The following is a 14424-nucleotide window of genomic DNA, read 5'->3' as shown; positions in this document are numbered from 1 at the left end:
GTTTAGTACGCTTAAAGAAGGACCTAGGCTTAATTTTTCTCCTGCAGGGATTTACACTTTTCAAATAAATGTTTTTACGTTTATCTCGAACAGTTTCCTGCACAGGACTGTTTATAATAACATTTTATTTTCAACTTCAATAAATTTATTTTTAGTCTGTTTTCAGCCCGTAATCTCCTTCTTACTATTACCAGAGGACATATTCAATTATCAGTGTATACCAAAAATCAATGAATACTGATTGATATCTCAATTATATATGTTATACATAAAGTTAAATTTTTGCCACTTCCTACACACACGGCTAAAGGATTATTACACAGAATCATATCTCTACTCCATGAATCCTTTCACCTAAAAAATATTCAAACATACAAACAAATCTTACATAACAACAACTACCCTACAACATTATCAACAGAATCATAAACTATTATAACCCAGCACTACATCCTCCACAGTTGACAACACATCATTAACCTAATCGTACAGAGACAAACCAATCTACATGTCCATTCCATTCGTCCACACATTGTGACACAAATTAAGTAAATTTCTCCCCTCAGAACATATTAAAATAGCTGTTAAAAACCACGAAACAGTACATAAGTCAGAGACACAACACCAACAGTCTATAAATCCGATGTAACTTATAAAATTTATCGTATGAACTGTCCACCTACATACATTAGAATTACATCGCAATATCTGGAAAAACGGAAAAAACCACACTTCTTTAACTGTAAGACACCAAAAACCAACCCCACTGCATTGGCGACACACCACTTTTAAAAACAACGCAACTTGGATTTTGACGAATTACAAATACTTAACAATGAAAAAAAATACCTTCCCAACTTTCTATCGGGTTGTCCGGAAAATAATGCAGGATTTTAAGTTTTCATTAAAAAAAATCTATATAAAATATTCTGTTTACGTTTACAGGATTACTCATTTGTATGAATNGTATGGGAAATTATTTTGATTAAAGAACATTGCTTTAAAGTAACTAGTTTCTTTTTTTTTGTTTAATACCAAAATCCTGCATTATTTTCCGGACAACCCAATAAAATGATGCCATTAACAGAGACAGATATATGCAAACTCAGCCGTAGTTCCGCCAACATCATAAAGTAAATAAACTTTTAACATTTATTTTTATATTTCCCTTTCCTTTTTTATCTTCCTTAAGAAATTCTTTAAACTTCCTTTCCAATATTGAATAACCTCGAATCACAAATCCAATCCAGAAAATCTACATACTCGACTTCCTTTGAGTTAAATAAAACTACCTGTGATCAAAGAAAATTTCTCATATTTACCGCGTCCCACACCCTGTAAAAAAACATATAAAAACCGCAGAATACAAATCCGCGTTTCACAACAATTTCACACAACACCAAATTAATACCATAGGAAAAGCACCACACTTTATGTGAGTGTGAAATGCTTGGTTAAAAAGTTTATATTTACATCTGTATTGTATTTTTCCAATTATCCAGGCTCTGAAGATGACCCCAATAAAGGTCGAAACCTGGGAAAAAAATGAAAAGTTTTTTCTAAACTACCTCATTCTTAATTGCTGTTCATGAATCCAACAAATTATCAAAATAATACTGGTTATCTGTTAAATTTTTGTAACTTATGCTATTTTTTAAAGTTTCGAATTGTTAAGAATATTTTAGGTTTTTTATATAAATTGTTTTTTCTTACATTTGACCAAGCAAACTTTCATTAATACAGAGTTTAAGCCTTCTTGGCTTGGCATAAGCAGCGGTTTGGACATATGAGGAATTAATAAAGATTACGATATAATCAGAAAACAATTTGAAAGCTAGGGAAATATCTCGATCCGTGTATATCTATCCCCAATCTTCTTCCTTAATCAATTTTAAAAGAGATTTAATGTTAAGACTTTAAAATCGAATTGTTCAAAATTTTAGACTTCACCTCGAAGGGTTAGGGTCTATACATCAGGGAGTTCACTCCCCCCCCCCCGTTATGGGGCTGGGTCGGTTGTAACCCCCTTAAGACAGATGCCCAGGAGATCGTCGCTTCCCATCCAACCGGGTTATGCTCCGACTGAGGCCAACATCGATTGTATGGCCAATCATCAATCGGTGAGGACGATTCCGCAACTCGCCCTCGGAAGGCTACAAAGACAAAATGATTATCTTTAATTATTTTCACTCCTCTAATTTCTATTGATATCTTACAAAGTCTGTAATGTCGAAATTAAAAATATTAGAAATTAAGTCAAATTTGACAGTAATATCAACATTAACAAGGCTTTTTAAACCATATGAATTTACATCATTGATATATAAAATTTCAATAGGAGATGCATTTAAAATATTAATATTTTTGTGATCTATAAAAATTAAATCCCCTTTAATATTCTGCGATTTTTATACGATTCCTGTCTAAATAAAATATTTTTATTATGAAAACTCAAAACACCTCTTTTTTTTCTTTTCTTTTCTCACGTGGGAAAAAATATATTCTTCTAAAGAATTTCATTTTCGTAAATCCCAATTTTGAATAAGATAATTATTCAAACATTTCGAGGACACAAAAATTACTTTCTTAATTTTACTTACAGAATTACAGTTTTTTCGAATACACATCAGGCAACACATTTGCACTCAATTTTTAATCAATTAAATCATTATTCGTTTGATCGTACAACTTTTCACAAAAATTTTGTTGGTGGACAATTTTTTTTAAACCACATTTTGCTGAAATACAATTTACAAAAAAAAAGTTTCACACAAACAAATTTGCACGGATTCGGTTTTCAATTGTCACTATTAAAATAATAAAAACAAAAATAAAAATTTTATACCTGATTTCGTATAAAATCTATTTTTGATAATTCCATTTGGCAAATTTTAATTTTTTTCTGTTTTCTATAACCCAGAAATTCAGTGTAAAATAATGCTATTACATGTCGCTTTTTTCCGTTTATTCACTGTTACTACTTGCTATTTGTCATGCAGATACGAGGTTTATTGCATTAATAATTCAGCCATGATGGCCAGCAGGTTTTTATTATTCAACAAAGGTTACCGACCCTAATGACTATACAAATCTCAGCAGTAAATAAAATTTTTGAATCTGATCTTAGATATGCAGTAATACCAATTCCGTTTTTTCATTTATTAAGTAAACATTTTTTAATATATTAAATAATTGATATAATATTAAGAAAATCTACCGTGGTAGTCTACTTAAGTGTATAAAAATAATTATAAAAAAATACAAAAATCTGCTGAATAGTGAAAGCCCTGATTGTAATTAACAAAAAATGAATGGCAAGAGATCAGTTTCGTAAGAAAATGACATAAACATTCAATTGTAGATTTGAATGTACAATGATTAGAATAGCACCCGTAGCAGTAATACTAGTTTTTTTAGAGCTATGAAAAAATAGTGATGATCACCACTATTCAGTAATGTAAAAATAAATAAATTATAAGCGCTATCGCATTGGTAAAATCTCGACCCCCGGAACGCTTTACTTATGAAATACGATTCCTCTTTTCCGTTACCGTTTAACCGATAAAAGACATTTTTAACTGGTAGTTTCTTTTTCAACCGAGCGCCTCCTCAACACTATATTCGAACCCGATAGATAGGATAAGATCTTCTAAAAACCTATAAATCATTACAAGTGGAGATGGAGGAACACAAAACACAATATCTCCCACTCGGATCTCCCTCACGTACCGGGGTACATAATTTAGTCGGCCAAGGCGGTCCTCAATATGAAACAACCCTCTTAATGTTCTATTAACATACATGAATATTCCATTAATACATAAGTATATATGCTATCTTTGATCCACCTACTTGCTTGATTTTAAAGGCACGATCGAAAAAGGACCGGTGTATTGTTTCACCATGCCCGACACATTTGCACCATTGTTCTACTCCTCCTTTAATGTAAGAAATAGCAAAAACTTTGAATTTTTTGAATCATTTTATCTAAAAGATTTAATAAATGATAGATTGCTTAATTATGACAAATGACGAAAAGTAGAAAAGTAAGAGAGATAAATAAATAGAGAGATTGAGAAAGAAGAAATGAACAAATATCGTTTTGTCTAAAAAAATTTATTGCCAGCACCTCACATATATAAGCGTCTCGCATTTTTCTTTATTTCATTTCATTTATATATTCATATATATATATATATATTTAACAAGCACGAGTGATATGGTAGAAACGAGCACAGCAACAAAACACTCATGAGTTTGGTCGATAGGAAACNTATATATATCAGTCGATTTTTGCGTTTTGAAGCAAAAACAAGAAAATGACACGCAGAATCTATTAAATATGATTAAACCTATAAAAATATACAAAATCCATAAAATTCTCAGGGTAATTTGGGAATAAAAATTGTGTTTGAAAAAACAGTTCAGAATTGTTTTGCAATTATGTTGATGTAAGCCCTTATTTAAGAATTTTCATTGCAAACAAAAATAAAAATTAATATTTATAATAATAATAATAATAATATTAATAATAATAATATAATAATAATTTTGTTTCCTACCGACAAATTGAGGAATGTTTTGTTGCTCGTTCCTATCATACCACTAGTGGTTTGTTACAAATACTTCAATATTTACAGACCCACTCACAATACCCTCTCAAGGTAAGAAAATGATTACCTAATCTACAGTTGCCAGAGCTGAGAGTACCGATGCACAATTGAGGCCCTGCCCCTACAATGAAAAGCCGGTATGATAGTCATTACCCTACCGACTTCCTTCCATTCGTGCTAATAAATACATCCGAACAGTATGTACAAAATTCACTCATCCATTAGACTAATTTCTTAAATTAGAAATGTTTTTTACGCGCCTGTGGAGTACTCGATGTTCTTTGATATCCACGTCCATTTACACAAAATATTCACGCTAATAAATACATTCATATTGGAGAGGTCGCAGCATCTCGGCAGTATTACTTGATAGCGGCGACCTGTCCCCTGTTTTTCTAATAACGGCAAAAAGAGAAATCCAGTTAGAGATAGACAGATTGCACATACAGATAGAGAGACATTTCTCTCTCTCTCTCTCTCTCTATCTCTCTCTCTCTCTATTTTTTTTTAAATTAAATTTATTTATTAAAACTGGTCTTATTACACCAACCATTAATTTTACAATAATATTATAGAATAAATAAATGTTTACATTCTTATAAACCCATTGGCACAATAAGATTTACATTTCACTATTCACTATTCACTTTTAACTACACAAGTTCATATGGTTTTGTTCTTTTTAATCTTCTGACCGTGTTTCGGTTATGTAAGAATTTGGTCGCTTCCACATTCTCATGCTGGCTGAGGCGAGCCTGGTGTTTGGCGGCAAATCTTTGTATTTCCGCCGTGACTTCAGGGATCTTAAGATCCCTATGTACGTCCTTATTCTTTATGTACCAAGGTGCACTGACCACGTAAGATTTTATTTTGGAGTGTTTGTATAATTTTGATATTGCTGTGTTTGGTAGAACCCCATAGTTTGATACCATATGTCCACATAAGCATTATGACTTGTTTATATAATAATATTTTATTTTGTACAGCAAGATTGGAGCCACGTCCTATCAACCAGTATAATTAAGGCTATACCTTAGACCTATTTCTGTCCTTTTTTTCTTCACGTGTTCTTTCCATCTCAGCTTGGCATCTAAGGTCATTCCCAGATATTTTTCTGTATTGCTGTATGGTATAGTAGTTCCATCGATTGTGAGCGACGGAACATGGTCCACCTTTCTGTTTGTAAAGATTAGATGAACTGATTTATGCTGATTTACCTTGATTTTCCATTTATTTTGTACATTCGTTTATCTTATTACATGCATTTTGGAGGATTTTGGTTGATTGGGTGATAGTCGGTCCTAGTGATATCACCGCTGTGTCATCTGCAAACGTTGCAATTTTTACTCCATCTATTTTCTGAAAATCACTGGTGTATAACAAGTAAAGCGGTGGGCCTAATATGCTACCTTCTGGCACTCCTGCATTTACTGTTTGACTCTAAACAGTCTGTGAGTTAGGTAGGAACTGATGATATCGGCATACTGCTTTGGTAGCATACCTTTTAGTTTATTGATGAGTCCTTCGTGCCAGACCTTGTCAGAATCGCGTTAGGACGATTCCTTGTCTCCGGCTCAAGTTCTCGGGGGGCCATCTACGAATCGTGCTCTTGACGCGCAAAAGCCTCTCGGACGACCCGGCCCACTGACGCTGCCATCTTTCTTTTATCATGGTCTTTACTGCTTGCTTGGCGTCAGAGGGCCTGGTCGCGATGGTCCGGTCTGGCGGGTTGGACGTCCCGGCCTTTGCCGTCTCGTCCGCACGTTCATTACCCTCCAGCCCGACGTTTCCGGGGATCCAGACAACAACCACCGTTTTTCCGAAGCGCTTCAACTCGGCGATTTTTTCCATCAACAGCACGACGAGAGGGTCCAAAGAGAACCCGCCCCGCAGGGCCCAGACAGCGCTCAGAGAGTCGGTGCATACGAGGAAGGCTGATCCTTCCTCGGTCCGCACCGCCTCGAGAGCGTGCCAGATCGCGTACAGTTCTGCCGTGTATATGCTGCAATGGGGGGGCAGCGACCAGGAGGTGGCCACTCCTTCGCTATACACGGCACAGGCCACACCATCGCCAGTCTTGGACCCGTCTGTAAAGACAAGACCAAAACCGGCGTACTTGTTCCTAAGTTCAAGGAACTTAGTCTTATAGAGGTGTGGTGGTGTACACGACTTGGGCAAGCTCGCCAGGTCGTCGCAAACGAGTACGGCAGGAAGGGTCCAAGGAGGTGTCAGTCGGTCACCCAGCCGAAGCACGGTCCCCAGAGCCAGTCCCGCCCTCCCTAAGGCCTCCCCGAAGCGAATCCCGAGGGGTCCCGTCCGCGAGCGAAGCATGTCATAGATGGCTCTGTACGGGCACTCAAGAATCGTCCTTGCTAGGGGATGCCACGGCTTGGCCAGATACTCGGTCGCGTAACTGAGTGTGAGCTGCTCTCTCCGTAATTCGGGAGGCAATACCCCCAGCTCACAGCACAGACTGGCCAAGGGGCTGGTCCTGAACGCTCCCGAGATCGCTCTGAGACCCTGGTAGTAGAGCCTATCGAGCTTTCTCAGACGCGTTTTTCGGGCCGAGGAATAGGCCATACATCCGTAGAAGATTCTCGAACACAGCAGCGAGTCAAACATTTTTAACAGGGTCTCCCTGTCCGCTCCCCATCTAATGTGACCAACAAATTTCAGCAGTGTGAGGATTTTTCTGCCTCTGACCTCGACCACGTCGTATCATACGCCTTCTCAAGATCGAAGAACACAGCCAGAGCGTGTTCTCTGTTCAGGAACGTGTCCTGAAGGTCGCCCTCGAGAAGACATGCATGATCTACCGCAGAGCGATGTCAACGGAATCCCGCCTGATACTGGCTGTAAAATCCCTTCGTCTCAAGGTACCAGGTCAACCGACCATTTACAATGGACTCCAGGATCTTACTCAAGCAGGTTGTCAGCGAAATCGGTCTGTANTGTTTTAGAGTTTCTTCCTTTTCTCTGCCTGTTACACCAATACATATCTTTCCCTCTCTACTCTTCGTAATTGTACTTGTGACTCCCAAGATTTCTTTTATGTTCTTGTACAGACGGAAGGGGCACGTGGATTTGAAATCGCCCTCTTTCCTTGTCACATTGTAGTGGCGCGTTTGGTATGTCTCGGAGAGAGGAGTAATCCCCATGGTTCCGAGACCAAACGATAAGATACCTGCCGATGGTTTGTTCTTTTTTTCTTTCTTTCTGTTTTTAATTTCTTTTTCTTCCTCTTGCTTTCTTTTCTTCTGTGCCGGAGACACAGGGGACACAGGCGCAGGTTTCTCTCCTACCGTTACGCCTTTTGGCGAGTTTGGTGGGTATCTTTTTCTTTTTCCATGTACGGGGATGAATCCGTCATTCTCCATCTCACAGGAAGGAGAGGGTGGTTGTGACGGGATTGATGAGGGTGGTGGGGTGGAGCATTGGGCCGGTGGAGTACGGGATGTTGGGGGGCCTTCCGGATTTGCACAAGGCAAATCCAGTTGGGGGCTTGAGGAAAGTGTTGGGGTAGGTGGGGTTATTTGGTTAAGGGGGAGTGTGGTTGGGCTGGTTGGACCCGGGCTAGGCGGAGTAGGCACTTTTACTCCTTGATTTTCTTTTTCCAATTTCATTTTTCATTTGTGTGTGTGTGTGTGTGTGGTCTGTAGTATGTGTTTGTACAGTGTGAGTGCAATTCTCAACCTTTGGGGACGATCACCCGGCCCACCCAGGTGCTTCTCCTATCTTCCCCCATCCCGCGTGGCCTCAGGAGGGCCCGCCGCGATGCCCAGCACGGTAACCATCCAGTCGCCAGCTGGCAGTACTAGGCACCGCAACATTATACACGAGGTGATAGGACAGCCTCCCCGGTGGCTCTTCCAGGGTTCGGGTCCCTGTACTACCTCGCGGCCCAAGAGTGCCGTAACCCAGTTTTCCTCCGGTACCCTCACCTGTGTATTGGTGGTGGCGTGCTGACGGGGAGCCTGGACATTCCATCAATCATCAGTGGTGTACCAAGCTCCCCGCCTCGCCACCACATAGTGTGAGGTGTGGCGGAGTTGTGTCCGTACTGGGGCGCCATATCCAGTACGTGAGAATTTGAGTTCTCCCCAAGAACCTTCCTAGGGGCGGTAGCCCTAGGGTGTGTATAGTGTTTGTGTGCTTATGTCAGTATGTGTGTTTGTGTGTTTTGTATGTGGACGCAGTTTACCCTCGTGCCCGGGAGCAATTTGGTCTATTGTTGAGTGTCTTGCTCGGAATCCAAATTGGTGGTCAGGAATGATTTTCTTTTTTTCAACGATGTGTTTTATTCGTTTTAATAATAACTTTTCGAAGAGTTTAGACACTGTTGGTAGTAGCGATATTGGTCTATATGATTTGATCTCGTTCGCCGGTTTTCCTGTTTTTTTTATCATAATGACTTCTGCGAATTTCCAGATGCTGGGAACATATTTCAGTCTGATCGCAGCATTAAATAGGTATGTTAGTTTAACTATACCCTTTTTTGGCAATTGTTTTAGTATTTCTCCTGTGATAGGGTCATATCCTGGAGTCTTTTTAGCAGGTAAATTTTTAATTTCTCGTGCTACTTCTTTAGATGAGACTAGCTTTATATTTTCTTCTTGTGGCGTGGTTGTTACTTCAAGTAAGCTGATATAGATGATTTCATTTGGTTTGACGATTTCAGCAAGGTAACTAGCAAACAATTCGGTTTTTTCTCTGCAATCTCTCGCCCAAGTATCATCCTCTTTTTTTAATGGAGGAATTTGGGCGATTGGTCTTTTAATTTTTTATGGCCTTCCACAGTGAGTAGTCAGTGGCTTCGCCTGGAGTTAGGTCTTCTAGATAATTTGTGATTGAGTCGTCATGTAGTTTTTGAGCAATATTGTTAAGAATGTTTTTGTCTACAGGGTCTCTTGATTGTTGCCATCTTCTTCTTGCCCTTCTTTTTTGATTTATTAGTTCTTTAATTTCCTTGGGGTAGTTGAAGCCAATTGTTTTATGGATAGTCTGTCTAGTATTACACCATGCTGAAGTCAGAATGATTGAAGTGAACACCTCTGCTTCATTATCAAATTGTTCTTCCGTTTTTAGAGGAACATTAAGAACTGTTTTTGCATCCACGACTAAGGCAAAACTACTCCAGTCAGTAGTTATATTAACTAATGTTGGCTTGCATTGTTTTTTTATTATCTTTTCACTTATCGTCAGTATAACTGCTGAGTGATCAGAATTTAGATCAAAGATTTCTATTACTTTAATGAAGTTAGGAGAAACTTTTTGGTAATAAAAAAGTCTAAGAGATCAGGTATTTTGTTGCAGTCTGTTGGCCAGTAGGTTGGTTTCCCTGTAGAATGATAGACGCACTCTCGCGTAGCTTTCCTTAGTTCGCGGCCTTTGATGTTAGTCAGTCTGCATCTCCAGTCGACATGTTTACCGTTGAAATCATCGCCTACTATGAACCTTTCGCCTAGGTACTCTAGGAGTCTCGATATATATATATATATATATATATATATATACACTCACACATACATACATAAAGGTTGAGTGAATGATTGAGTGATAGAGGGAGAGTGTTGAGAGTGAGTGGGAATGTGAGTGTATATTTTTGAGCATACCTGAGAGAGAGTTAGAGGTGTGAGTAAATGTGTGAGAGAGAGAACTTGAGAGGAATGAGTGAGAATGAGAGCCAGTTAGTGAGAGATGTTGAGTGAGAAGTGAGAGAAAAGTGAGTAACCGTTATTACGTCGTGATTATTTTTCATGTTTTCACTATCGTTGGCAGATATTTCACCATGTCTCATTGAGTTTATTCATTTTGTATTTTTGGTTGTATTTAAATAATATTAACTTAGCCCATTTTTACGCATTGTTTCCATTGTAACAATCGTTTTTAAACATGTGAATAAACAAGGAGAATTGTTCGCGAATACTGCTAATTGTAAGCCATCTACGAACAGTACACATACATATTTTCCGTCTCAGCAATAAGAAGGTCGAACTATTTAAAAGTGAAAACGTCGTCTCGAGTTTCCACTAGATAAGTGAAACTTGGGAAGTGAGTCAGCATTTTCTTTTCCCTTGGAGCTTTTCGCCCCACTCCCTTCCCACACACCAGTCTGCCTTATACGCTAGATTTAACAGTAGGGAAGAAGTTACATCTCTGTGTCAGTTGCGCGTAAGTGATCTTATACACGGCTGTGTCAAGTCCTTTTACTTTTTGCGGTTTCTCGTCAACTGCGTTTGATGAACATTTACCCAACATCAATATTATATCCAATGTTATGATAAAAAATCTATTCAGCGGCGATACCACAGAAAATTTATTGGCAATCGTAGGCCTGATTTCTTTGTAATATATATGGTATTTTACACAAATATTTGGTCAAAACTTTGTTACTGCATGATTAAACAGAATAAAATTAAAGAATATATTTCACCCATTAGGGTTTACTGTTACGAGGTCAAATGTTAAGACCATATAAATAAATTTCCGAAGTATTATTCAGTCTTCAACATTGTAATTACATCTTTCAATTATTTATTCTTTTTATGTATGGTCTTGGCTGAAATGAAACGACCTTCGGCTCGGTTCGAATACCGCTCGTGACTCTAACTTTTCCATTTCAACCAAGACCTTACACAAAAATAATAATTAATTGAAAGAAGTAATTTGGTCAATTCGACCATTAATCATAATGGATTATAATTATTTATTAAAATTCTCTCCAAAATAAGGAAATTGAGAACAAAAACACTCCTTTTTTCGGTTGTGCTAGGAAAGAATCAATAGAAAGAAGAGAGAGAGAAAGAGAGAGAGAGAGAGAGAGTGAGAGAGAGAGAAAGAGAATTAGAATGAATAAATAAATATCGTTTTTTAAAAAGATGGTAGGGGAGATGGAGAGATTTTAGGTCGCGAAAGCCCTCTCTTAGAATTAACATGAACAGTAGAGAGAAAATGAGACATAGAGAGCGACAAAAAGAGAGAGATGGTGACAAAATAACGAATGAGTGTTTGCATGAGTAAAGCGAGTGTGTGATTGAGAAAGAGCGTGAATCAGTGAGTAAATAAATAAGCGAGCGATAAGAAATAAGAAATACAAGGTAGATAGTTGATTGGTGAGTTGGTGGATCGGTGAGCGAAAGAAAACAAGAATGAATGAAAATGTAGAGAGACATAAGATATAGAGTAAAGTGAGAGGGAGTGAGAGAGAGAGAGAGAGAGAGAGAAAGAAAGAGGGAGGGAGTGAGAGAAAGAGAGAGATATAGATAGATAAGTAGATAGATAGACAGATAGATAGGTATATAGAGGGAGAGAGAGAGAAAGCGAAAAAGAGAGAAAGGGTGTGAGTGAATTACTGAGTGAGATCTGAGAGGGAGTGAGAAAGTGGGTAATGGTGTGAGAAAGAGAAACAACCACTGAAGTATCTCCATTAATCTACCATCATTGTCCATAAACAATCAAAACAAAAAATCATAAAGAACTCAGTAAAATCATTTATGTTTTACACTAACATAATATTTTGTGTAGATTTGAAACTCAACCTAGTCAGTCTGAAAGAAGTCTGAAAAAGAAAAAATGGATATATATTCTATTTAGAAAGTAAAGCTATTAAAGATGTTACAAAGTATTGGCAATATGCAATTTGTCTGGAGTTTACCGTTTTCCTTAGTACCACAATTAAGAGAAGACCAAAACCGCACTGCGTTGAGTAACGTTCAACGTTATTTTATATCGTGTGTAACACGTGTTAATTATGTCTTTTTAAAAGTAATGCAAACTATTTAACCGGGTTTTAACTTTTTGATTGCTGTAACATAAAAGTCCCCTAAAGAAACCAAGGGTTATAATATAAAGTAATGTTGCTGGCGTTGGGAAAACCTTTAGGGAGTTGAACTAAAAAAATGTTAATCCTCATGAGATCGGATTAAAAATTTAGCGGCAACCTCGGGAAACAACTTTAAGTGTTCCGGAACACTTTAGATCTGTCGTTAAGGTATCTATACACATGCGTTGTATACACAATATGTTATATATCTCATAAAAAGTAACGCGCCTTCATTTCTCTCTTGTTCCTAAGAAATTGTTATTTTTATCAGCACGGAAAGAAGCCTTCTACCAGAAGATTTTAGTTTATTTTAACGATTTTATTGACATATGTCGATAAGGTGTTATGTAGTTGTGTTCTTAGATTTGTAATTAATTGCAAGTTTTTAATAACCAATTTGTAAGTAAGGTTAACATTTAAGGGTATGGGTAAGTATTACTGTTTTATTGAACGACTACCTCATTTAAATAAAGATTTCATAAAAAATATACTAAATTAACTCTGTATTTAAAATTCATTATTTAAACATCAGAACAAATTTGATTTGTGAAAATAATTTTAATCATTATTCATGACAGTGTTTTGACTATGGTAATCTCGTGCAGATCTATTGTATAATATCGTTTTTATAAGTCTTTTGCTGCATGCTGGTTTTTTTCAATTTTTATATGTATTTCCATCATATTGAAGATATCATTAGTGTTAATCAGCGTTTCCCAGACGATATCGTATGTATTTCAGTTTTCCATACATCAAATGTCTACTTTTCAAGGCCAAATCGAATGAGAATTTATTGTATATCGTATTTTAGTAAAAAGGGGACATCCGTTGTTTCACTAGATCGAGAGTTTGTGAACACTAAACGGGCCGAAAGCTGTTTGAAGCCGTTGTTCGGTAATGGCCTCTCCCATTACCAGTGAAATTTACACGAATCCCCTCCTCTTCAAAGCTTCCGAAGCCGGCCCCTTTGTCCACTAAATAATATATATCGGACGGTATTGATTGCTTAATGTATTTTATTGTTTCAGCGCTCACGGAAGGGCCAAAATTCGCAGAGCCCATACCCAACGTAACCGTAGCACTGGGAAGGGACGCTTCACTTCCTTGCGTCGTGGACAACCTTGGAAACTACAAGGTAAAAAATGATCAATTATTAACTAGTTCAAATTAACCTAATTGTATTTTTATAAATGTGAACAACTGTTTTGGAAGACAGCTACATTGCCACATATAAACATTTAATTCTAGTAGCAGAACAATTTAAAAAAAATCATTACTGAGAGAGAAAGAGAAAGAGAGAGAAAGAGAGAGAGAGAGAGAGAGAGAGAGAGAGGGAGAGAGAGAGAGAGAGAGTAAACTAATAAGTGAGAGAATTAATCAGTGAGTGAGTGAGTAAATGTGTGAGTAAGGAGTAAATATGTAAGTAGGTAAAGAGATAGACAGATAGAGATAAATAGACGGATAGGTAGATAGAGATAGATAAATAGATCGGTAAACATAAATTGATGGGGAAATAGATACAGATAGATAAATAGATAGATAGAGATAGATCTATAGATAGAGATATAAAGATGGGTAGAGAAATAGATAGATAGAAAGAGAGAGAGATAGATAGAGATAGATAGATAGATAGAGAGAGAGAGAGAGAGAGAGAGAGAGAGAGAGAGTGAGAGAGAGAAAGAAGAGACAGTGTGAGAGGGAGAAAATGTAAAAGACAGAATTGTAAGAAAGGAGAATGAGAGTGAGAGATAATAGGGAATGAGAGTGAATGTACAAGTGAGAAAGGGCGTGAACAAATGAGAGAGAGAGAGAGAGAGAGAGAGAGAGAGAGCGAGAGAAAGAAGAAAGAGTGTGGGAGAGAGAAAATGAAAAAGGGAGAATTGTAAGAAAGGAGAAAGAGAGTGAGAGATAATGAGGGAATGAGAGTGAATGAACAAGTGAGAAAGGGCGGGAGCGATTGAGAGAGAGAGAGAGAGAGAGAGAGAGAGA

The 14424-nt window shown here is 37.5% G+C and overlaps 1 protein-coding gene across 4 annotated transcripts in view; it reads left to right on the top strand.

Moving 5' to 3' along the window:
* LOC106668570 (lachesin-like) overlaps positions 1-14424 on the top strand; it is a 134584-nt gene that overhangs the window by 43583 nt on the left and 76577 nt on the right. For 2 of the 4 annotated variants that reach the window (XM_024226851.1, XM_024226850.1), the window contains exon 2: positions 13464-13570. In XM_024226851.1, coding sequence (XP_024082619.1) covers positions 13464-13570 — 107 coding nt within the window. Of the gene's footprint in view, positions 1-4720; positions 4751-10714; positions 10785-13463; positions 13571-14424 lie in introns of those variants that run through there. The other 2 variants (XM_024226853.1, XM_024226852.1) reach the window with 2 other exon arrangements.

Source organism: Cimex lectularius, unplaced genomic scaffold, assembly GCF_000648675.2.
Source record: "Cimex lectularius strain Harlan isolate CLEC.00 unplaced genomic scaffold, Clec_2.1 scaffold7, whole genome shotgun sequence".
Taxonomy (NCBI): domain Eukaryota; kingdom Metazoa; phylum Arthropoda; class Insecta; order Hemiptera; family Cimicidae; genus Cimex; species Cimex lectularius.
This window is presented reverse-complemented; position numbering and strand designations above follow the sequence as displayed.